This window comes from Schistocerca nitens, chromosome 2, assembly GCF_023898315.1.
Source record: "Schistocerca nitens isolate TAMUIC-IGC-003100 chromosome 2, iqSchNite1.1, whole genome shotgun sequence".
Classification (NCBI taxonomy): Eukaryota; Metazoa; Arthropoda; class Insecta; order Orthoptera; family Acrididae; genus Schistocerca; species Schistocerca nitens.
In genome coordinates this window covers 824,915,526-824,941,055 of record NC_064615.1, presented here as the reverse complement: position 1 = coordinate 824,941,055, position 25,530 = coordinate 824,915,526, and the positions used below count along the sequence as shown (strand labels likewise).

Genomic DNA, 25,530 nt, shown 5'->3' with positions numbered 1-25,530 from the left:
CAAAAATTCTGTGGGAAACCAATGTTAAAGATGTTGGTCTGTAATTTTGTGGGTCTGTTCTTTTACCCTTCATACAACTTTCCAGTCTGTTGGGACTTTGAGCAGGGTGAGAAATTGCTAATAAATGCAAGCTAAGTGAGAGGCAATGCCGTAGAGTACTCTCTGTAAAACTGAATTCGAATTCCTTCAAGACTTGGTGACTCATTTGTTTTCAACTCTTTCAGTTGCTTCTTCATGCCAGGGCTGTCTATTACTACATTCTCCGTATGGGAGCTTGTGCAATGTTCAAATAAGATATGTTTGTGTGATCCTCCTGTGTGAATGATTTCTTAAATATGTACTTTAAAACTTCAGCTTTCCTTTTGCTGTCTTCTGTTGCTACACAATACTGGTAAGCAAGTGACTGGGTAGAAGCCTTCGACCTGCTTAGTGCTTTTATGTAAAACCAGAATTTTCTCGAGTTCTTGGTAAAATCGTTTGTGGTATGACACTGTAAATTTTTATATGCTTTGCACATTGATCTTTCTACAGTTGCACAAATTTTTACTGACTTTTGCCTGTCGACATTGACACGTTCTTTTTTGAAATGAGAGTGGAACAAGTCTCTGCTTCCTCAGCATTTTTCAAATTTTGTTGCTTTATCATGATGGGTCTTTTCCATACTTAATCCACTTACTTTGCAGATACTACTCCAGAGTGTGATTTACTATCAGTTTTTAACTTAGCCCATAATTCCTCCTTGTCTGTTGTGCTGGAACTAAATGATGTCCGTTCATTGTCTAAGTGGGATGCTGACAACTGCTTATCTGTTCTTTTTAGGAAAAATACTCCCCTAGCCTTCCGGATGGGTTTGCTAACTTTAGTAACCGTTGTTACTATGATATTGTGATCGCTAATTTCCATCTATATTGAGGCTCTTGTTAAGGCCAAGCCTGTTTTTACTACAAGGTTTAAAATATTTCCTTTGCATGTGCACTGTTGAACTAGCTGCTAAACACAGTTTACAGGAAATGTGTACAAAACTACTTTAGAAGACTGTCTGTCAATACCACCTACAGTTAATCCATACACATCCCAGTTTATACTTGGTAGGTTAAAGTTGTCTCCAGTTAATATTGCCTGCTCTGGGTGTTTCAGTATTGCATGTTTTTTTGATTTGTTGTCTCTATGCAAGTTACGTAGCAATTATATTTATCTCTTGGGATACATTCTGTCCCAGTATGTTAAAAATATTTGGTTGAATTAATCTTTAGTTGATACTTAGGCATAGAAGAATTGCTCAGTGATAATCATCAAGTCTTGTAATTTTTACACTGTTTGGGGAGGTTCGTCCAATGTTGCTTGACTTCTGAGATGATAATACCTTCCACAAATATATTTGGTCAAAACTTGGAATAACTCAGTATCTTGAGCAGAACAGTCAAGGAAGTTTTCAGGAATTGATCCTCTCTAGATCTTATGTGTATCTCTCAATCAATGACTGCATGGCCTTTCTCTCTGTTTATGAAGTGTATAAGAGATTAAGAATGCTCTCTGGAGACAGTGGGCTCCATACATACACTTCTTAACAGCACACATTGCCACTGTCAGATTTGATCTGTTGGTGATCGTATTATTCCTTATTTTGACTGAATTTGACTTTTTGATCTTATTTTCCCTGAAGAAAAGCTTTTCGATTTAATAAATTTACACTGACAAATTGTGAATAAAAACATTCATCAAATTGTAAGCAATACTGGCGTTATGATTTATCTTAAACATAGGTTGAAGAAAAGCAAACCCACATGGATATCATTTCCTGGTTTAGGAAAACCTTTTGTAAATGTTGACTGAAGTAGCTCTTTGAAATTCTGAAGTTATCACGCTATCTACAACTTACACAGAAACCAGACTGCAGTTATATGAGTCAAACGACATGAAAGAGAAACAGCAGTTTAACAGGGAATGAGACAATGTTGCAGTTTATCCCCCATATTATTCGATCTGGACATAGAACAAGCGGTAAATCAAACTTGGGACTGGAATTAAAGTTCAAGGAGAATAAATAAGAAAGTCCAGTTTCTCAACTGGTCAGTTGGTGTGTGATTAGGAGCCTTAAGATTTGCTTATGACATTGTAATTCTGTTGTAAGCAGCAAAGAACTTGGAAGAACAATTGAATGCAATTGATAGTGTCTTGAAATGAGGTTATAAGAAAAAAATAGGAAATAAGATATTAAAATAATTTATATTTGGGCAGCAAGAAACTGTTAATGTCAGAAGTAAACAGACTATAAAATGCAGCCTGGTAATAGAAAGACAGGTGTTTTTGAAAAGTGGAAATTTGTTGACACTGAATATAAATTTTAAGTGTTAAACTATTTTTTGAAAACATTTGTTTTTTGACATGATTACAGATAAGAGGTAAAGTGGGATGTTGATTGTGGTATTAGAGATGGCAAAACTTTTACAGAATAGACTAATACTGAGAGTTGCTAGAATTAAGTGTTTGGACTAAAAACAACAACAAGAGGAAATTATAACTAACCATCTCCATGATTATTTGTTGTTTCTTATAGTAAATTTGGTTTCCATGGAGATTTTGACCCAACCCAAGTCCATCAATATTTAGCAGTGTCCCCACAGTCTGTGAGTAACTCAAAGGGAAAAAAAAGGAAGATTGTATCCTTATGTAGTTACCTTTTGTAATAAATCTACAGCTCCAAAAGCTGAAGTAATTCTTTTTAAAAAATTGAATTATTTACAATTTTTTGCATGGACATATCAATATGGTGACAAGCAAATGTTATGCATATGAATCTTACTGTTACAGTTAGTTATTACAACAATCAATAATAGGTTACATGTCACAATTCAATATAATATTTACACACATTAGTGTTTGCAAGGTCATTTGTTTACCACATACCACAAATTGTAGTTTTTATGGAACCATCTTATTTATTTGTAAAAACACTTGAAAAATCATATCTCTGGCTTGTGTACACGTATGTTTTAATACGAGGGCTGTTCAAAAGTATCCAGTCTTATTTTTATTGTCAAAACAAGCAGTCGTATCGGGGCATGCATGCTTTCTCCATGTTTGGAGGCATAAGCAGGGTACATGCCTGAGGTTTTTTTTTTTTTTTTTTCATGAGTGTGTAAACAACCAATCACTGGCTCATCATTAACAAGTGAAAGTGTGTAAGCAGTAGTCACTGGATTTTGTGTTGTGGGCAAAATGACAGAAAAACTGGAGCAACATTATTGTGACAAATTTGGTTTTAAATTCGGCGATTCTCAAGTTGAGACAATCCACAAGATTAGACAAGTGTTTGGGCATAAAGCAATTGATACCACATGGATAAAGGAATGGTGCAACTGCTTCAAAGATGGCCACTCATCAGTGAAGAGTGAAGCACATTCAGGTAGGCCCTGAACCTCTGCAAATGAAGTTGTTATTGATCACGTAAGGACTGTGGTGTGCAGCAGAGATGTATCACATTCGGAGAACTTGAAGACAAGGTTAAAATTGATATTGGACCCTTTCATTGTGTTTTAATGGAACATTTGCACTTCAGGAGGATCTCAGCAAAATTTGTGTCAAAGTTGCTAACAACCTAGCAGAAGAAATGTCATTTGCAGATAGCACAGGACGTGCTGGGTACTCTGAACACTAATACCAACTTTTTTAACACAGTGATGACTGGTGGTGAGTCTTGGGTTTATGGGAATGACCCAGAACCAAAATCCCATTTGTTACAATTGAAGCATCAGTCATCCCCGAGACCCGAAAAAGCGAGGCTGGTCTGTAGCAACATGAAAGTTCTGTTGACTGTCTTTTTTTACTCCAGTTGTGTGGTCTATCACAAGTACACCCCAGAAGGTACCAACATCAATAAGGAGTTCTAGCAGGATGTTCTGTGTCATCTTTGTGAAGCAGTGAGATGCAATCAGTTGGACTTGAGGGCAGCAGGCAGTCGTCACCTTCAGCATGATAAGCCATCCACTCTGTTTTCAATTATTCAGAGTTTTCTGGCCAAACACAACATGGCTGTGATTTGTCAGCCTCCCTGTCCTCCTGAACTAGACCAAGTGATTTCTCACTTTTCCCTAAACCGAAAAGACAGAATGGGACCAGATTTCAGAACATGGAAGACATGCAAAATTTGATGGAGCAGCACCATGCCACACCAAAAGAGGCTTCCCAGTAATGCTTGTAGCAGTGGTAGCAGCATTTGGAGAGCTTGTAGAAGCTTAATGGGACTAGTTTGAAGCTGACTAGTGTCAAACAATTGTATCTGAATAAAGATTGATTTTATAAATAAAAGTTAGATACTTTTTGAACAGTTCTCGTACATTTGTTGACTCTTACTATGTACTTCTTTAATATTCATTGAACTAATTTTTATTTTTATTATTTTTTTTAGATTTAATGTGAACATTCTCTGGTTACTAGTTTTCAAGAACTCTGGCAGCTTCTTCTGAACTGAAGTTAGCCATATGTTGAATTTATCCTGGTGATTGTCAACAGCTTGGCTGGAAGGTGGGCTGGAATCTCTCTTGCATGTTGTAGTGAGTGTATCCTTGTTGCTTATAAATTAAGTTAAATTATTTTTTTTTCTTTTTGTGCAAATATTAGTGTCTGCAACATTATTATTTGTATTTGTGTGCATTTATATTGGTTTCATAATTTACAGTGGTTTTAGTGAAGTGCTACTAGAAAAGTAGACATTTGTCCCTGCCATTATGGAAGTGGATGAGGCTTCTGATGATGGTAAGTAGGACAGTTATGTGTACACTTTTATTAACAGGGACTTATTTAGATGAATCTGTATGGAAAAAGTAGGGTGTAAATGGAAGAAGAGTCACCAGAAATAAGTATCAAGGAGACTTAACTTCAGCAGGCTGATTTCAGATTGTACAAAACTGAGACAGGAACTTCATGAAATATTTGTTATCATGCTCAAGGAAACCTGCAAAACAATTGGCTATCATTTTTAAAAGATCTGCCATATTTTGTTATGCAAGTTACTTACCATAGAGTGAATGAATTGCTCTGTGAATTGTACAGATAACCCAAGTTTAAGGCAACTCGAAAATTGTAAACTGTCACATATTAACCTAAGTATCATTTTTGCCTGCACTATACTCTTCCCATAATGACAATCAAGAGGCCTTTGGGAGATTGGCTCATTGAATTTAGGGGACTGAAAGAAAGAAAACGGATTGTGATAAGCAAAAGTAGTTGTGTTCCGGCAGTGCTTGAATGCTCATTGTGCAACATGGCACTAACTAAAACACTTCCCTTCTTATTGAAGACAACTAATGAGGTACAAAAGAGCCACAGTACAAAGTGAAGTATTATTGCGATTAGCAACCTGGTCCATACTACTAGTGATAATGTTTCAAACATTGGGATGGGCCAACCATTTGGTGACTCTCAAGGAAGCTGGTGGAACAGTGGATCTTTGAATTTCAAGGGATTAGTGAATTATTTGTGTGTTCGATCATTATTGTTATCTCTTTCTATGATCATTATTGTAATCTCTTTCTATGATGTGTAATGATTCAGTTGCTTTACAGTTATAATACATTTTTGTTAGTGAAAAATATGGCAACAAGCTGGCCATTTACATAACTGCCTTTTACATTAATCTTAACTTACCTTAATTGTTTCTTACATTTGGTAATTTATATTTAGCTTTACGCCCCATCCCCCTCTCCCTTTCACTCCCCCCACCCACCTTCCTTGTCTGTAGTTCTGTATTATACTTTCAGGAATTCTTGTTTGTTGTTACATCCTGGCACAGGTCCTAGCTACCAATATCAGGTTGGTGTGGCTTGCATGGTGCTTTCTGGACATTGATGACAATATTGTTCTTTTGTGCTGTCTTCTAACCTTTGTAATGGAATTGAGATGGAATAGAACCTCTTTCATTGTTTAGGGTGGGTGATGAGAAGCAGAGTAGGATCTTTGATGGGGATGATGATCTGCCAAAGTAGCAAGTTGATATAAACTCTGTAAATAAGTTTATTAACTGTTAGACATATTTATATGCAAGGTCTGATCAGCAGATCAACTAACATCAATTGGAACTTCTTTCACATTGATTCCATCCTATTACACATACGCTTTCCACTATTGAGAGGCAAGAGCCACTAGCTTCTAATCAATATTAAACGGACTACCTTGGGTGCCGAACTCAGAGACAAGTCCAGTTGTTGCCACTTGTTCTGTCATCTACTGAGTCAACGGCTGCTTGACCTAACCACTAAATCAGTGGTTACTTGGCCTAATCATTATACCACTGGTTCCTTAGCATACTTCACAGGAGACAAGTACTATTCAGCTACTTATTATTACTAGCAAATAAAATCCACAACACTACTATTTGAGACAAAGTCAGACCGTTCAGTACTACTCATTGAAACATAAATTAGACACTCGTAAGCTTGCTACTTGTCTGTAAGTTGTAGTTGTGCCACCAAGAGTAATACTGTCTGTCTGTGGGTGAAGTACTGCTGTTTCTTCAGTAGCTGCTGCTGTCTGCCAGTGTTGCTGGCTTCTGCCTCAGCTTCACTGACTGGTTACTGCTTGAATATTTCATTGATATTCTCACACTCTCTGATTTGATACTGGCAATAGCTGCCCTTTTATACACTTATTGAGGGTCTTTTCCACTCAGTTATGATTGCACACGATGCTCTTTATTGTCTTTCTGGCCTGCTGGAACATTCTCTCTAATAGACAAGCCTGTTAGCCACATTTTTCACCTTCTCAGCCTTCTGACGAGTTGTAACCACATGCTGACCTTCAAGTGATAACGCAGTGAACACCTTTATCCAAACACATTATCTTTTCCAAATATCTTTCCCACCACTCGGTCGTCTCTCAGAGTAGACAGGCCTGCACTTCTAGAGCTAAGTTGAGCAGACTAGTGTGCCACTGAGAAGCTTTCATTGGAATCTTTTCTCCTTATAATATGACATACAGATACACTATTCCTTGGTCATGACAACATAGTGGAAGGAGTTGTCAAGCAGATATTATCTATTAGAGTTTCACCTCACTGTGGTGAAAGGTCAACGATTTTTATGAGTGAATACTTCACTCCTTTCTGTGCCACACTACAGATGGATGCTGTAATTCATTCCTCCTCCTAGCATTATATTTGTGAATGCTACTGTTCATTTTTAACTGAGATTGGTTGTTGACGACTGATGTCATGATGAAGTAAATATACTGCGAGAATGCTGTCAGAACGCCCAGCTGTTTAACTAGCTGCTTAAAAAGGGTTCCAGAGTGGACACCACATGTTATCCTTATTACACATATCTGCACAACAAACACAATGAAGTGAATGAAAATAAGAAAAATAAGTCAACTTTTTAACATCTTAATCCCCAAAGTCTGCTGTTATCCGTAATGCAGAAGCTGCAGGGCGTAGATTTTTAGATGATCCATAACACCTGACTTTCAGATCAGATTCATGTAAATATAGACACCTAATAATTTACAATATTCTGTTCCAATAATAGATTTTGTTTGAGGCGCTGTTTGTAATGATGTGATCAGGCCTTGTGCCATACCAATTTGCAGACTGTATTATGTTAAATAACTCTAATGAAAGTCTATTTGCAGAAAATCAGTTAATAATACTCAAGAAGAGTTTATTTACATTTTTAAATGTTGCTGTTTCTCCAAGTTACATTGTGTGGAGCAGGCCAGTAATGTTCCTATACTCAACATACAGCTCCTAAGTTAATGTTCAGCTCTATCCTATTTTTGACTAAGTTCAGGAAAACCACAATGATTTACTGAAATCAAGTAGCTTCACTTGAAGTTCAGAATATAATGGAAAGATGTCAAGTCCTCATACTCAGCATCCAAGAATAATTCAACTCAATGCATGATATACAGGATAGTCCATACTGCTGCAATCTGAAATGTATAACTGATCTGTAACTTGTGCTAAATTCTATCAGTCCAGCATCTTTCAACTGGAATTTATGAAGTATTGTGGCCAAACTTTTACTGTCACAGGTTCCTCCATATAAGACTTGTGATACTAGTCTCTCTTGTTGTCCACAAGTTATATAAAACATGTGTAAATCGATAAATGTAAAACTATAGTATCTATACTATTGTTGCTATGTGTCAGGCTGCATTTCATGCTGTTATGTGTGCCTCCACTTTCAATTAGTTATGAGTTAATGGCCTAACTTTGTTACAGTGTACCTCATTGGATGGTTAAAGTCTTTCAGGATGAGCTCATTTCAGAAATGTTAATTGTAGGGCTGGACAACAGGTTGGTGGATCCTATCCAAACCTGCACATCCCTCAAATTACCCTCAACAACAACAAGAAGAGCTCAACATCCTTACAAATACCAGCTTGAAACTTGACTGACCTATCTACTGGCCGAACCTATAAGATGTGCATTGGTAAAGTCTTAGACACAAAATGTGGCCAAAGCAGAGTCCAAGTCTGTGTCATTGAATTAAGGCACCAATTGAACACTTGCCCCTATATCCGGCCATCTGCACAATCTTGTAGCACTGTAGGCTGTGGAAATGTCTGTAGGAAGTGTTGCTTCTGCTAAAAGTGTTATGTGCTTTATCTGCTTGTGGTCTAACAGTAAATGTCACACAATGCAGACACAAAGCCAAGAGTTCAAATCCACTCCTTCTTTTATTTTTTAAACCACATTTTGCTGCCTTCTAAAGGTGTTAGTCTGGTGGAGCCTCAAAAATAATTTTCTTCACTCTCAAGCACACCAGTAAGAGCAAAACTTATTAGAAACATTTCTGTGAAAGAACTTGTCGCTGCATCAGGATCAGAAGAGTTTATGCTTGAGATTTTCTTCACTGTAAGGTGCTCACTGCCCACCAACTGGCTTAAGCCAGCTGCAATCCAGCAAGGTGATTGTAGCATGGTATGCAGTGCATGTCGTGGACATATTTCTACTCTTGCATTGGTAAGCATAAAATTGTTTGTTGTTGTAGCTTCATTTTCTGCGCAAAATAACTTTGATAAACCAAATGAACATCATGTAGTAATACAACACATGAAGGCTTCTGTGGATCAGAAAAGGATTTTTTTGTTTGAAGAAAGATCATTCTGTGCAAATGATTTTCCAAATTCAAGAAGTCTCAACAAATGATGTATGTAATGAACTGAGACCGTTTAACATTGGGGTGACATTTACATTCAAAAGGCAAGCTCCAGAAGTTGGGTGTTGGAGTACTGCATGCGCTAATTCAAGGCAACAAACATTAAAGGAGTGCCTATTAATATATTTTTGCTTGAATGTCGTCATTTCACTCATTGAGGATTCCTGTGCAACATTGTTCATGGTGATGAGTTGTGATGTCTTTATGTTAACTTCTTAAGAAGAAATTGATGGTGGAGCAATAACAAGAGAGATCTCCTCGAGCAGTAGGCAGTGTGAACAGGTAATATTTTGTATCAGATGGCACTAAATCGGTGTTGTACACTGCAGACTTCTCACCAAGGGTGTGCTCACCACAGCTTGTGTTTCTTGCCAACAACTCTGACACCTTTCAGTCACAGTATATGAAAAAGAACCAACAAAACTATTTTAAGTGTTATTACTACACAATAATGTGTTGTGCTAACTTCACAAACAAAACTATTCACAAGAAGTCGTCCCTCACACAATTACTCTGCTTATCTTACACCTTCAGGTGTTTGCCTTTCACACTACTTATCAATCAATCACCAAGAAAATTCCTTTTCTGTCAAAAATGCATTCAAATCTGACTTGACATCCCCAGCTCCAAAGAAGTAGGTTTCTAGGCATGGAATCTGCAAACTACATGAGCATTGCATGTTGTTTAGATATGTTGGAGAATATATAGTTGATGATTAATTTCTGTCATATGTTTACTGTTGTTTTCAACAAACTAATGGAAAAGTGCTGTTAAAATATGCACAGTACTGATAAAATGAGTTACAACTTGCCACTGTAACCTTCTGATTAAGTATATTTTAATAAAACTTAAAAGTACCTGTAACATGAGTGTGCCTAAACTGCCATGAATTAGTAAGATGTTATGTATTTTGAACTTCACCTGTGTTCTGTCATGCTCAAGCAGCATGGAAATTTGACAGTTGGAAGAGATGCACAAGGAAGCCCAGTTAATAAATTATTCAGTGCCACACTGTCACAAATAATCAACTGTGAGGAACCACAAATTTTTTGCTCTTACATTATGGAGTGCTGAAGTAATGAGAGGACTTCTGATGGAGATTCTTCGTCTTCTTCTCCTTCTTCTTCTTTTTCAGCACTACAGCCCTTGATGGGTCTTGGCCTCCTCCATAGTCTTCTTCCATATCTCTGTTTTTCCCTTCCATCCTCGTATCTCCATCTTCGTATGGTCAGTCAGTTCGTTGTTGAGCCATGTAGTTTTGGTCGGCCATTCCTTCTGGTGAAATAATTCTTGTTTCATTCTGTTCCATTACTTCTTCTATATCTTGAAATTTTGGTATCAGCCATTCCGTTTTCTATTTATTACATATCCTATCAGCATTAGACCTTAATTGTTTATAAACCTTTACATTTCTTCTTGTCTCCCTCTGTAGCATTCTCAGTCTTGCTGTATTTTTAGTCTTGTGCTAGTTTATTTTAGTTATCAAACCATCCATTCCTTTCCTTTCTTCTTATCCCAGTTGTTTCTTCTGTTGGCTCTTCACCACTTTTTGCATTCTGTTCTATCTATCTTGATTTACCATTGTTTCTTCACCAGCTATCAGGGTGTTTATGTTGTATGCTTTTACAGTTTCGATATAATTCAGTTTTTCTGTGTTCCAATTTGCTATTTTACCATTCCAGTTTTAAATATTACACCTTACTTCTCTCTCACAATAGTTTTTCCAGCACAGTTGTCTGAACCGCAGTTTGGATTCTTGCAACTCCTTACATGTGGAATATCTTGCTTTCAATAACACATGGCCTTTTTTGTAAACTACTTGATTCCATGTTCCAGCTAAGTATTCTTTTGTGTGGAAAACAAGCACTCAGTGAGTAAATTATTGCTAGTACCAAACTGACATAAATGCAGCTCCATTCTCATTACTTTCCTCATGTAAAGTGTTTCTCCCTGATAGCTTTCCACATTCATTTTGCTCGACTGTGCATTGAAGTCTACCAAAACTAACAGTAGGTCAGGGTTTTCATGTACATTCAAAGTCTTTGTAGAACTGTTCTTTTATTAGGTCTTCATAGAACTGTCCTTTTATTCCTCCTCCTCCTCCTCCTCCTCCTTCTTCTTCTTCTTCTTCTTCTGCCCCTGTTGGTGCATGTGCGATTATTATCATTATATTCCTGAATTTCCCTTTTATTCACAGTCTGCTGAACCATTCTAAGTCTGTAGTGATCAAAAGACAAGTTGACTACTCATAATTTTTACAGTATAATCATTGAAGATGCTCCAAAAATGTGAATCATGTTTCGTTAGTGAATTCTTCAGTTTTCAGTTCTTTTAAAATAGAAAAACGAAAGTAATTGTGACAGGCATTGATTTATGATGTTTAGTTTACAGTTGGTGCAGCTGAGTATTATTTTTAACTACACTCTGGGCTCTAAACCTAGATACAGAAACAGGAATAAAACTCATTGACATATACTTTTGGTATTCTGGCCCTCTGTGCATGCTTGTTTAAAGCACGAGCTGGGAGTCACTCCTGAGCCTGCTCGAGGAACACACTGGCTGGAAAAACAAATTCTTACTGCTGGTAGAATAACTGAAACACAGCAACAGTGAGAATGTGTTTGGAAATTCTGTGACAATTGAATTAGTTCCTGGATGGCACAGAATTATCCTGCTAAAGTTACTTGATGTTTCCTTGTCATTTCCACTGAATAATCTGAGAGATTATCACTTAAGATGTGATATCAGATTATCAGTTTATGGTTTAAACTCCTTGGAGGTTGTTACACATGGAAATTGCAACTTATCTTGTCTTTCACATTGCAATTTATGTGTACTTGACAGCTCTGGGCAATAAGAGACAGATAAGTGCGGCAAGTCTGTGCTAGCTATGAGGTAAAGGGTTGTGCTGTAAAGTGAAGGCTGCATTAGTAGCTCTCAGTGTAGGCCACTTTTTTACCTATTCTGTGACAGATCTATAACAGCCAGATCGAAAATCAATAAGGCAGCTTCTCCATTCACAGTTGATAATGCCTTTTTCTGTCTCTGCTGACATAATTTTCGGTTTTTGTGAATACACAATGTTATTTATGAGATTGTGGCACTAAATAGTTTATTAACTGGGTTTCTTTATGCAGCCACTCAAACTTTCGAATTTCCACGCTACTTGAGTATGACAGAGGAGAGCAGGTAACCACAGACCATTTTGAAGTCCAAAGTGTGCAACGTTGTAATAATTCGTGCTGGTTTAGGCTTTTGTAAGAAGGTTATGGTGGTAAGTTGTAATTCATTTGTATTAGTTCAGTACATAATTTAACAGCATTCTCCCATTAGTTTTTTGAACACAACAGTAAAATAAGACAAAAATTAATCATCAGCTATATATTCTCCAACATATATATATACTCTCCAACAAATCTAAATCGTGTGAAATGCTCAGGCAGTTTACCGATTCCGTGTCTATGGAAACCTACTTGTTCGGAGTTGAGGATGTCAAGCCAGGTTTGAAGTGTATTTTCCTCTGAAAAGGAATTTTCTTGGTAGTTATCTGATATGGAGTGTGAGAGGTAAAAACACCTGAAGGCATAAGATAAGCAGAATAAATGTGTGAGGGATGACTTCCCCTGAATAGTTTTGCTTGTGATGTCAGCAGAATGTGTGATTGTATAGTAGTAACACTTGAAATAGTTTTGGTGATCGTTTTTTATATAGTGCAACTGAAAGTTGCCTTAGTGGTTAGCAACAAATGCCAGCTGCAATGGACACGTGCCTGGGGAGGAGATTGCAGTGCATGATACCCATTTTGTGCCACCATATGCAAAATATTACTCATTCACACAGCCTATTGTCCGAGAAGGTGTCTTTTGTTAGGACTCTGTCATTAATTTCTTCTTAAGAAGTTAGCATAAAGATCACAACTCATCACCAATAACAGTGTTACATAGGAATCCTCAGTGAATGAACTGATGGCTTTCAAGTAAAAACATTTTAGTAGTCATCCCTTTAATTTTTATTCCTTTAAATTAAAGCATACTGTCCTCCTACATCCAATTTCTGAACCTTACCTATTGAATGCAGCTGTCACGTGAATGTTCAGTGGTCACAGATCATTACATAAGTCAGTTATTGAGACTTCCTAAATGTGGAAAATCATTCATATAGAATGATCTTTCTTGAACAAGAAAATCCGTTTCAGATATAAGTTGTTGTATAGCACTTGCCCATACTCGATACAAATGATTTGAGCAGCTTCCATTGCCTGAATCCTTCTGTTAAATTCAAAGCAAACAGTGTATCATAAATGTTAGACCTTTTTACTTGTGATGCTATTTTATAACACTTACACAACTTTCATAAGACTAAGGTATGCGAAATGCAACACATAACTGCGAGACTTGATAAATACACTCATAGCAACCTGTGTGTGTTGTGTACTGCACAATGTTACTCGGTTTATTAAAGTTATTTTGCATGTAAAATTGAAACGTAACAATAATTTAATGCTTTCCAATGTGAGAACAGATTGCATGCTGTGCTGCAATCACATAGTTGGATGGTGGCTGGCACCAGGCGGCTGGTGGGTGGTGGCCACTGTAGTGTGGGGAAACTCTCAAGCATAAACTGTTGTGTTCTTGATGCAGCTATGAGCTCTTCACAGAAATATTTCTGGATGGAAGTTTTTGCCATTACTAACAGGTTAGAAAGTGAAGAAAACTGTCTTTGAGTTTCATCAGTTTGACACCTACTCATAATTTGAAAATATAATTAATTGATGTCAGTAATACAGTTTGCAACATGAGAAACTGTATGAACTAATCAGTATATTTGAGAAAGGTGACTTACACCATTCAGAAACTAAATATTCCAACTTTCCAGTTATATATTTTAAGTTACCAGGAACTAATTATCTTCTGAAATAATTAAAGTTCCTTGTCAAACAAATTTGTATTGCGGGTATTGCCCTAACTGTTGTTAGATTCGGACTTTCGACTAATTACTTTTGTTGCAGTAATTTTTCTGTACAAAATGACTTACAGCATTAATGAATTCACTAATTCATATTTTCATGTAATTTATTATTATTTGGAATATGGCACTTACACATGTAAATGAGGGATCCACATCAAGGAAGAATAACAGTGCTTATGTTCCAAAACTACATAATGATGTAAAAATGACTAGCTTAGATTACTGTTTTGATGTACTGCAAGAACCAATAGAATTTTGACTTAAAGAAAATATTGCTGGTTACAAATTTGGAAAATCAGATTTGTAACCAGCAACATTTTCTATAAGGCAAAATTCTGTTGATTCTTGTATCACATCAAAACCAGTAAAATCTGACAATAGGAAATCCAGGATGGAATAAAGACAGTATTATGAAAAGGATACATTATTACTTATCATATAGTGGAGCTTCTGAGTTCCAGATAGGCACAAGAAAAAGGCAGCCAGACAAGTAAGCTTTCGGCCAAAAGGCCCTTCATCAGAATAACACAAAAAAACACACACACACACACACACAACCACGCGCGCGACCACAGTGTCTGACTGCCGAGACCAGACTGCGAGCAGCAACGCATGATGAGGGAAGCAGTATGGGTGGCGGAGGTTAGGAGGAGGCTGGGACGAAGAGGGGGAAGGATAGCAGGGCAGGGGTGTGGGGCAGTAAAGTGCTGCTTATGAGAGCATACAGGGACAAGGTGCGGAGAGGGTAGGGCAGTTACATCTACCTCCAGCACCTATACACTGCAAATCACCGTGAGGTACATGGTGGAGGGTACGTCTTATTGTACCAGTTATTCAGATTTCTTCCTATTCCATTCACACATGGAGTGCAGAAAGAATGATACTTTGAATGCCTCTGTGCATGCAGTAAGTATTCTAATCTTATCCTCACGATCCCTGTGTGAGCGATACATAGGGGGTTGTAGTATATTCCTAGAGTAATCATTTAAAGCCAGTTCCTGAAACTTTGTTAATAGACTTTCTCAGGATAGCTTACGTCTGTCTCAAGAGTCTGCCAGTTCAGTTCCTTCAGTATTTCTGTGATGCTTTTGCACAGATTAAAGAAGCCTGTGACCATTCATGCTGCCCTTCTCTGTATACGTTCAATGTCCCCTGCTAGTCCCATCTCGTATGGGGCCCACACACCTGAGCAATATTATTCCAGGATGGGCCAAATGAGTGATTTTTAAGCAGTCTCTCTTGTGGACTGATTTCACTTCCCCAACTAGGTACAGTTAACAGTTGGGACATTAGACGAAGGGTGGGGGCAGCAGAAAAGGATAGAAGTAAAAAGACTGGATATGGTGGTGAAACAGAGAGTTGGAGTGGGAACAGGGAAGGGGATATGTGGGTAAAGATAATGACTAACAAAGGTAGAGGCCAGGAGGATTATGGAAACATAGGGGATACTGCAGGGAGAGTTAACAATTGTGCATTTCAGAAAAGTTGGTAGGAAGGATCCAGATGGCACAGGCTGTGAAGCAGTCATTAAAATGAAGAATGATCAGCAAGTGGGTGGCCAATCTGCAAAGTTTGTCAGTGACCATCCATGCAGACAGATTGCTTGTGGTTGTCACACTCACATAGAACTCAGCACAGTGGTTGCAGCATAGCTTGTAGATCACATGACTGGTTTCACAGGTAGCCCTGCCTCTGACGGGATGGGTGATGCTTGTGACTGGACTGGAAGTGGGTGGTGGTGGTGGAAGATGTACAGGACAGGTCTTGCATCTAGGACTGTTACAGGGATATGAGCCACGAGGCAAGGAGTTGGGAGCAAAGGTTGTGTAGGAATGGATGTGGCTATTGTGCAGGTTTGGTGGGCAGTGGAATACCACTGTAGGAAGGATACTGTGTCACTGTAGGGTCACCGTGGCAGGGTTTGTAGGTGAATCTGACAGCTGGCGAAGTCCTTCTGCCAGGTAATCCTTGCAGTTCAAAACAGCAGTGGTGGAGTTTTTGTCAGCAGGTAGGATTATAAGGTTGGGATAAGTTTTTATGTGGGATTGCAGTTCTTTCTGCAGAAGTTAGATTATTTTGCATGTTGAGGGATTTGGTGAATGATGCTGAGGCAAGATTAGAGGTTAAGAAATTCTGGAAAGTTAACAGCGGGTGATTTGGGGACAGTGTGGGTGGATCATAGTTGGATGAAGAAGTGAACTGAATCAGGCAGGGTTCAACATTTGGTCTTTGGTTGGTGACGAAAAAGTGTTTCTACTGTAGAGACCGGGAGAAGGAGAGGAGGTCTTTAACAAGCCCTGCATGATTGAATTTTGTAGTGTGGTAAAAGGTGAGGCCTTTGGAAAGGACTGATACTGCTGCGTGGCTCAGGCTTTTGGAGGAAGTGTTCATGACTTTGTTTCGGGTCTGTTGAGGTTCTGGATTCTACGTGGGGGTTGAAGGGAGTTTTGAGGGTGGGATAAATGTAGTAGTCTGTGAGGCAGGGTTTGTCAGCTATGAGGGGATGTGGCGGGGGTTTGGAGGTTGTTGTAGAGGTGGTGGATAGTGGCAGTCCAAGGTGGGAGTAGGAAGTGGACAGGTTGGAGAGTTTTTTGAGGTGGCGTTGTGCATGCTGTTCAAGTTCCTGGAGGGCAAGAGTTTCAGTGTGTGATATGAGATTGCATGTCAGGAGAATGTTATGGATGGAGAGAAGGTACTGCAAGGAGCATTGGGCCTGATTCTTATGGTTTTGCTGGACTATGTTGGTGAGGGTTAAGGATTGGCAGAATCCGAACAGTTTGAGGTCATAGTGGAAGGAAGGGTTGCATCCGGCAATGGGTAATTTGAAGGTAAGGCCATTTGGGCGGATCCCATGAGCTAAGCAACAATGCAGAATCAGTGTGTGGGACTGGATTCTGGCCATGGATAAGGAAATTTTCTGTATTGATGAAAATAGACGGAGCAAGGGTTCATGGTGGAGGCTAAAAACATGTAAAAATACCTCAAATGTGTAGAAATATGTGCAAAAAAATTTGCAAAATTAAATCAGCTGCCTTACCCTCTCCCCACCCTCCTAAAAGCAGCACTTTACCGTCCCCCACTCCTGCGCTGCTAACTATCCCCCTAACTGCCCCAGCCTCGTCCTGACCCCCACCACCCAGATTGCTTCTCCCATCATGTGCTGATGCTCGCAGTCTGGTCTCGGCAGCCAGAGACTGTGGCTGCGCGCGCGCCTGTGTGTGTGTGTGTGTGTGTGTTGCATAATTCTGATAAAGCCCTTTTTCGCCAAAAGCTTACTTGACAGTCTTCTTGTTGCGCCTAATTGTGACTCAGCATCTCCACTACATGGTGACTAGCAATCTGTCCTGTTCACAATATTGCCAGTAGAATCTGACGTATTCGTATTTTGAAGTATTACATAGAATCTGACATATTCGTATTTTAAAGTATTACATAGTTTGAACATAACAGTTTGTTATTAATGCCCATCTATAAGCAATATCACATCATCCGAAATTGACAGTTAGTGATTAGAAGGCTCACAAGTAATACCTATATCAGGTGCGTCCTCAGTGTTGACTAATGCTACTACCATGCACATTCTGAACATGACAATATGCACACTGACATCTGCGATACTCGAGAACTTTAATGTTCAAAGACTTTTGAGTGATTTCAGTAACCAAAATTAATGAAAATTTTAACTGAACTGTTTTGTAATTAATAAAATTAACAAGTGGTACAGAATGTCATTGTCATCAAAACGAGTGATTATTGGACACGGTGATGCTCATTATGGACTGAATTAAATAAGCTACCAAAGGGTAATCCACTTATTGATTGTACATAACCATCTCTTCTGTGGTGATCATAAGGCTTCAAAAAATTCTCCACTTGTTGGTTAAGATAACCGATGTCATTGATCTAGGTTCCATTCCAGGTGTTCCCTTGCCCTCCTCTTTCACTGTTCAACAAGTGGGGAGTGGGGTGGGGGAGGAGTCTTTTTTTTTCCATAATGGGTACCTGAAAGCCGTATTGATTATGTGGAGATAGTTCCATGCATCTTGGTCGACCCAGCCCTCTCAGTTGCCTTGGAATAGGCAATGCACAGTCACATTCTCCTCCAGTAAGCCATAATTTGTAGGTAGTTGTCATCAGATATTGTTATTATCTGTGAGTGAGGCAGATTTTCAGTGTCTCACAATAATGATTCTATGTTCGAATGATGTCACTGTGGTTTACACCAGTGGGCACTGTCTTGTGCAACCAACCAGTCTTGCCAGAAGGTGACAGTGCACACACAGTCTGAGCTGCAAATGATCCCTTGAGCCTGTTGACAGGCACAGTAGTGTAAGCAAGCCTCATAGTCCCATGCACAATTGGATGTTCGACGGATCTGCACTGAGAATGCAAGCTTACCTGTACCCCATTAAACATGTTGTTGTGTGTTACAACTTCCTGTGAATAGAAGAGAATATGCTAATGTAATATGAATTATTGCCGTGATTTTCAAGGGCTAACAGTAAAGATTTTGTTGATAGTAACTCCAAATATATGTACCCCAAACAAAGTGATTTTTTACAATATTCATATTGTCTGCTCTGTTTTGTAATTTCATTCATGACTTGTAAATGATTCATTGTGGTATAGCCACTTGTCAAGCGAGCCTGGTTAAATCAAATGTTTTTTCTTATGTAGATGGTGATAATTTTAGTGAGTTGCTTGTACAGGTGCATTGTGGAGAAGAGACTGATAGCTTCTTATATCTTGTTGTCTGTCTCCTTTCTTGTGAAATAGAATAAATCCAGCATTGTTCCAATATTAGGGAGTTGTTTTTCTCTGTAGACATTCAGTAACCAGTTTTGCAAGTTCCTTTCTGTTTTAATATAACGCCGGAGTCTGCTGGCACACTTTCCTTCTTCATACTTTTAGTGGCTTTATAAACCACATTGCCATTGTTACTGCATTATCAGTGCTGTCATTGTTAACTGTCTGTCTTTCTGATTTATCCCTTGAACATATAATCAGTTAAAGATTTCTTGAAATGCATGTACAGTGATGCCTGCATTTTCTCTTACTGGGCCATTGACCATCTTAACAGATCAATTTTGATATTTACCCACTAAAAATTTTGTCTCCTTTGTTTCTCTTATATTATCATTATGTATTCCCAAGGACATTACTGAATAATTTTGTTTAACTCAGCAATTCTGTTGTGTTCCAATTATTGTTTGCATGAAACTGTACCTCATTACATTTGAACTTTACTTTTCTTTATATTTTTGATTTGATAAATATTTTGTTGTGTTGAAAAGAGATTCTTGCAGTGCTTTGCTTTAATAATGTAAGGTCTAATTCTGTCACAGATTTCAAGCAACAGTAGTCATTCTGTCAAGGAAACCATCTTTACTGGTTTTGTTTCTGAATTGTAAGCTTTCTCATATACTGCAAATCCAGTACTTCGCTGGCAATGTAACTCTATCTGTATTCTCAACTTGCAGTGTAAAATTGATCTTAATCCTTATGAAAAAAAACTTCAGTAAATAATTATCCATTTGCAAAATGATACATTCATGATTAGTATTTAGTATTTTTGCTGAAAGCTTCCTTCTAACTGTATCTTGTGTGTGCAGGTTGATAATTTCTCTGATATTGCTTGTGCCTTTCCTCAAAGAAGGCCTAATGCTTTCTGGTTTATTTGTGCAGTTGCTGATATCTCTCTAAATCTGCTATCTGCTTCAGCCTTAATTGTTTATAGGACTACAGTAAAATTTCACATCTCACTCAGTTATTTTCCTTTTGGCAAGTACCACAGCAGTACAAAATTTCTTAAGTGTCAACATTTCCACTTTTGTTTGTAATTATTATTTTCTGCTATTGGCTAGTTTTGACTATTATGTCATTTTCACACAGTTGCTGACAAGTGTGAGGACAAGCCACTAAGCTATCCAGCACCAACATATGGCAGGTAAGTTTTATGTTTGCCTGCTATATGCCAGTGGTTGGACAGCTTGAAGGCTTGTCCCTCATGCATGCATGTCAACTAGTGTCTGAAAATGCCAAATTAGTCAGAAATGGCCAACAGTGGAAAATTAACAATAAATGCTGTTAAAGGCGGCACTGTTGACATTTAAGATACTTCACTATTGTTCCTATGGGTGCAGATAACCAGAAATTAACCTGATTTCTTCTTAAGAAAGACTAGTTAAAAATAAATATTCATACTATAGTAAAACAATTTAGAAAGTTCTGTTAACATGAAATGTGACAAGCAACAAGTCACAAATGAAATGATTGAATTACAAGCTCCTTGTCCCAAATGAAATGATTGAATTACAAGCTCCTTGTCCCAAATGTTCCCTCTTTACAGATAAGGTGCTTTAAGGGAAGGGACTAGTAACTAATTTTCAGAAATTGCATGCGGCATGTTACTGCCTGCTGTGGTACTGGAGAGAGAGACAACAGAGTGAATGAAAAGATAAGTCAAGAGTGGAAAGCAAAAGAGAAAGTGTGATCATTAGATGTTTAGCAGTGCCAAAGAAGGAAGGGCTATCATGTGTATGAGAGAATGAAAATGTATGTAAAAAAGCTAGATAGTAATGTTGCACTAAGAATAATACACAATAGTATGTTGTTCATAAGGAACAGTCACTCAATGCTCGTGAATGCATTTCTGAGCATGTCTTTGATATTCCTTAGGGTGTGGTCAGAGTGGCACTGATATTAGTGGATTCCACCGCCTACAAACATCAGCCAAAGACAGCCAATTGTTTCAAATCAGTACGCCTCTTTGTGCATGGTCACAGTGTAGCTGATCTCACTATCCAAACGTGCGTATTTCAGACGACAACTGGTGAAATTCATTTGAGTTTTCTTTTTTGTTGTTGTTATAATGGCCGAAACAACATGAAACATGAACTGTGAGAAACTGGTAAGTTTAGTTAGAGGCAGAGTTTGTGGCATCCTGAACATAAAAAATATCATAACCGGGTACAGTTTGGAATCCATGTACTGAAACTGCAGCTTTATTGGTGGACTGAAATTGCAGCTTTATTGGAAACCAAAAGTGGGCAAAATCTGTATCAGAAATTTTAGGTGTGGATTATAACCTGGAAAAATAATTTATAGGATGATGTATCTTTTGTGTGAAGTTACTATAGTTGGTCATTCTGGGTTGTGGTAGGTGGACATCAGCTGTCTCTGGATTATTATTCCTCCTTGCTGCTGTTGTTTTTATGGCAGTAGGGCGGTGATTCTGTTACATGAGGTGGTTTGCAGATGGGGTGTACATAAGTGTTTCCACTTTTCAGTGTTGTAGGTGTTCAGAGTATCTTACATTAAACTTAATGTTTGTATTTCAAATGTATACTGAATGACAGCCATTGAAGGGTAATTGACGTATGCCTGCACAATGTTAAATAAATTCAACAAAACAGATTTCGAATACCCACGTACTTGCGGAAGTGTGAGTTGAGGTCTGTTAAAAAATCTGGTTCTCACATTAAAGATGCAGTTCTGATTGAAGTAAAACTAGAAGCGACACTTTGAGATTTGACATCTGTCAATTATATCTTTCTAATAATTAGGTCTACACCATGTTCTGAAAAGTACAGCTTCAGAGTTTTTGTGTGATTTGTTGATTGTTATTTAAGATGCTCTAAATACTAATTTAAAATCTAATATTTTCACTTTTGCACCACAAATACCTGTACTATGAATTTCTTAATTTGTTCTATACCGAATTTTGGTAGCTGTGCTAGTGCACTAAAAGGCACTGTAATGTTGTTGATTTTCTTTATTAAAACCAACACTCAATCAGAAATAATACCGCCCCCAGGAATATTGTTACTTCCTTTCTCAAATCCATTGGTTAAGTGTTTGGAGAACAATGAAGTGTACTATAATGTGATTAACTGAATATCCTGTCAGTACTGCATTAATTTTCACCATTTTCAGATTAAAGTGATCTGCTGTGAAACCAAAAATCTACCTTTCATTATTTACATAATATTTGCTTACTCACACATACACACATTTTATCCATGCAACCTATAAAAGAAACACATACGTTCACCACATAAGTTAACCATTATGTGCTTCTAAACTCATTGGCAAAAACTTCACTCTCCGAAGTCACACATCTTGCCACTGTAGCATAATAAACCTCACTCTGAGTGTTTATGAGAGACCACCAGTGAGGTATTTCATTGAAACTACATGTTTTCATAATACGTGTGTATAAATATGGAAAACATCAATTATGGCCTGTTAGTTTCAGAGATGGTGTTCCCTTCCGACACTAATCGCTGGTTAGAGAAGGAAAGTGGCATCACAAAGTTAAAGCATTTTTAACTTTTGTGGCATGGTGTTTTTCCCTTCAATTCTTATCTTCATAAAACTTGTCCGGTAATTGCAGTAACTGAGGACAGAGTGTACAGTACTCGCAGCATTCTTTTTGAGACAGATATAGCTTATTTCCTTGCATTCGGTGTCTTTTGCGCACTTGTCTCCAAGCACAGAGGCATCATGGTATCCATCCCATCCTTAAAGTTTAAAATATAACCTACTTCATACTAGAATAGATTCTAACCTAACTTCCTCAGTCCCATCAAAAACTGACAAATGAGATCAGACGCACAATGACCAAGCTGTTGGCCGATGTTATTGGGAAATCTTTGGAAACGGCATCTGATGACCATTGTTGGAGCCACTGTGAATGCAGTCTTAGTAATGGCTTTGATTTTGTAATGTTTACGGTACTGCAATTCCTGTTTGTGTAGATAAGAGCTGTATATAGAGCAGTCACATTGTTTATTACACAGGAAATAAAAAATAACAATTGTTTTGCATAAACTATTTCTAAATGTGAGTTAGAACTAGTGACAGAGGCCCAAATTGCTTCCTTTCCTTATGTTACCAAGGGTAAGGAGAAAGAAATCATTGCTTATGGAAAAAGTGATTGTCATATGTACCAATCTGACAATGCTGCATTCAGCAGCTCCAACTTTCACACCTTTCTGTTCACTGTCTTGTGTACCATCCACTACAATTAAAGTATATCATTTTGATTGATTTAATAAATATTTAATTTGTAAGAAACCAAAGTAACAATGTCTTCAACTAGTTCTTACATGTTTTAAGTAAGCAAGCTCCTTAACTCGCATTGTACATTGATAAAAAAAGACCTAAATCCGCTATTTATTAGTGCCTTTTACACTCTGATGCTTTCTTTCTTTTCTAGGAACCCACACTCAGCGCTCCAAGGAAAATATGATGAAAATAGGTGACTATGTAGTCATACAGAGGAAGAATTATTCAAAAATTCACAAAATTTCCAACAAATTGTCAGTGATGATTGGAAACAACCAATTGGAACTGGATAACATCATTGGACGACCTTTTTCCACAACCTTCAGAATGGTGCCAAAGGAAAAGAAAAGAAATGTTTTTGTGTTGGAGGAGTGTAGCAAGGCTGAAAGCCTTGTTGAAAAGCTTATAAAGGATGTTGCCAGTGGAACAGACAATAGAAATATAGTTAGTGATAACAGTTCTCAAAAATTATCCAAGGAGGAGATTGTCAGCTTGCGTGATAGTGGAATGTCTGGTTGTGACATAGTAAGTCAGCTTTTAGAGAACAGTAAAACATTTCAGGAGAAAACTGAGTATTCTCAAAAGAAATATTTAAGTAAGAAAGAAAAGAAGTATTTTGATTATGTGTTAATTAGGAAACCTACTCTAAGATTGGTGTGTGACATAATTTATAAACAAGACCCTATGAAAATAATAGGTTTGCGTTGTGACACACTCTCTCAACTGATTACTGGTATAGGTGTCAGTTCAGGTGGGACATACATAGTTTATGAAAGCTCCTGTGAGGGATTACCGACAGCAGCACTTCTCAATTATTTAGGTGACGATGGGTATTTAGTACATACTTTCCCAGGAATGACACCTCAAAGACAGGCAATTTTTGCTATGAATTACAGTGAGTCCCAGAAAAAGCGACTAATCAGTGTTAGTATCATGAGTCTCATGGAAAAATTAAATAAAAAAGTTGCTATTGTAAGTAGTACTAGTCATTCACAGACAGGAGACCATGTACAACAAGATATTAATAACGGAGGGGAAAGTGGTCATTCAGAACTTACAGGTGTCACTGCTTTTATGTCTAGTAGCTGTGGCGCAGTGATGAATGAGGAAAGTGGAAGGCATGTAGACGTGTGTCCTGATACAAATTTGAAGCAGAGTGTAGAAGAAACAGAGTTCAGTAGGAATGAACTTTTAACAGGGGATCAGCTGTCATGTGATAGATCAGATGAAAATAATCATTTTATTTTGAATTCAGGTGATATTAGGTTAGATGATTCAGGGAGTGGAGTCACGCCTCAGACCTTAACATCAAGTAATGACGGCCGAGAGGAAGAAAGAATTTTTCATGACCTTAAAAGAAAAAATGCAGTCTCTGAATTGAACGAAGTAAAGAAACCACGTTGGGAGGTGGATTTAGACAGAGCTGTGGATTTGCTGTCACCACAAAATGTTGACGGTCTAGTTGTTGTTGGACGTGAAGATCCAGCTGACATAGTTTTACCGTTGCTACCATACCTCGCTCCATCAAGAAATTTTGCTGTATATTCCTGGTGTCGTGAGCCTTTAGTTGAACTTTACATCAAATTAAAGAAGGATGGTGGTGTCATTAATGCTCACCTTACAGAAACATTCTTTCGGACTCATCAGGTTCTTCCCAACAGAACACATCCTGATATTCAGATGAGTGGAAGTGGAGGCTATATATTATTGGGAACAGTAGTGCTTCAGCATTCACCAAAAGAAAAAAATAATTAATTTTAGTATTTTTTGACGCGAACTTTATATTCAGTGGTGGTGTTAAATGTTGAATCAATACATCCACTCTTTTTCATTTTTGATTTTACCTGTTTGTATTGAGAAGAACTAGCTAACAGTTTTATATGTTCTTGAGACATCTCATATCCACAGCATGTTCTAGATAATTAAAATGTTAAAATAATTCTCTAAAGAAATATATTTTTGTGACAAAATATTTCCTTTTCTTGTACATCGAGCATATTTGAAAAATATTTTTTAAACTATTTTACCTTTCTTAGTAAATGAAGATCTTGTAGTACATGAAATAAATGGTAGTTACTACTGGAATGCCATTTATCTGAGTTTTCAAGCTATGTAGTTGAGTTTATGCTGTTTTGTTTGCACGACAAAAATTTCATATTAAATTAACTTACCAATATCCTCACCAGTGCGCATTACATTGTCATGTGCTTTAGCTGAAAGAAAGTGTTTTTTGAGACATCCCCACATTGATCCTCTACATTTGAATAATATGTGCTTGTAAAGTTTTTTATTCATTGGCTTGCAGCACCTATGGTTACCTGTGCTTCGCTGCATTATT

The 25,530-nt window shown here is 37.7% G+C and overlaps 1 protein-coding gene across 4 annotated transcripts in view; it reads left to right on the top strand.

The window, feature by feature from the left end:
• Nucleotides 1–25,158, top strand: part of LOC126237087 (tRNA (adenine(58)-N(1))-methyltransferase non-catalytic subunit TRM6) — a 30,309-nt gene extending 5,151 nt beyond the window's left edge. The window contains exons 2-5 of one of the 4 annotated variants that reach the window (XM_049946891.1): nt 4,409–4,524; nt 4,679–4,755; nt 20,016–20,070; nt 23,344–25,158. In XM_049946891.1, coding sequence (XP_049802848.1) covers nt 20,064–20,070; nt 23,344–24,947 — 1,611 coding nt within the window. In that variant the 5' untranslated portion in view covers nt 4,409–4,524; nt 4,679–4,755; nt 20,016–20,063 and the 3' untranslated portion in view covers nt 24,948–25,158. Of the gene's footprint in view, nt 1–4,408; nt 4,554–4,678; nt 4,756–20,015; nt 20,071–23,343 lie in introns of all 4 variants that reach the window. The other 3 variants (XM_049946890.1, XM_049946889.1, XM_049946887.1) reach the window with 3 other exon arrangements.
• The last annotated feature ends 372 nt before the right edge of the window (nt 25,159–25,530 follow it).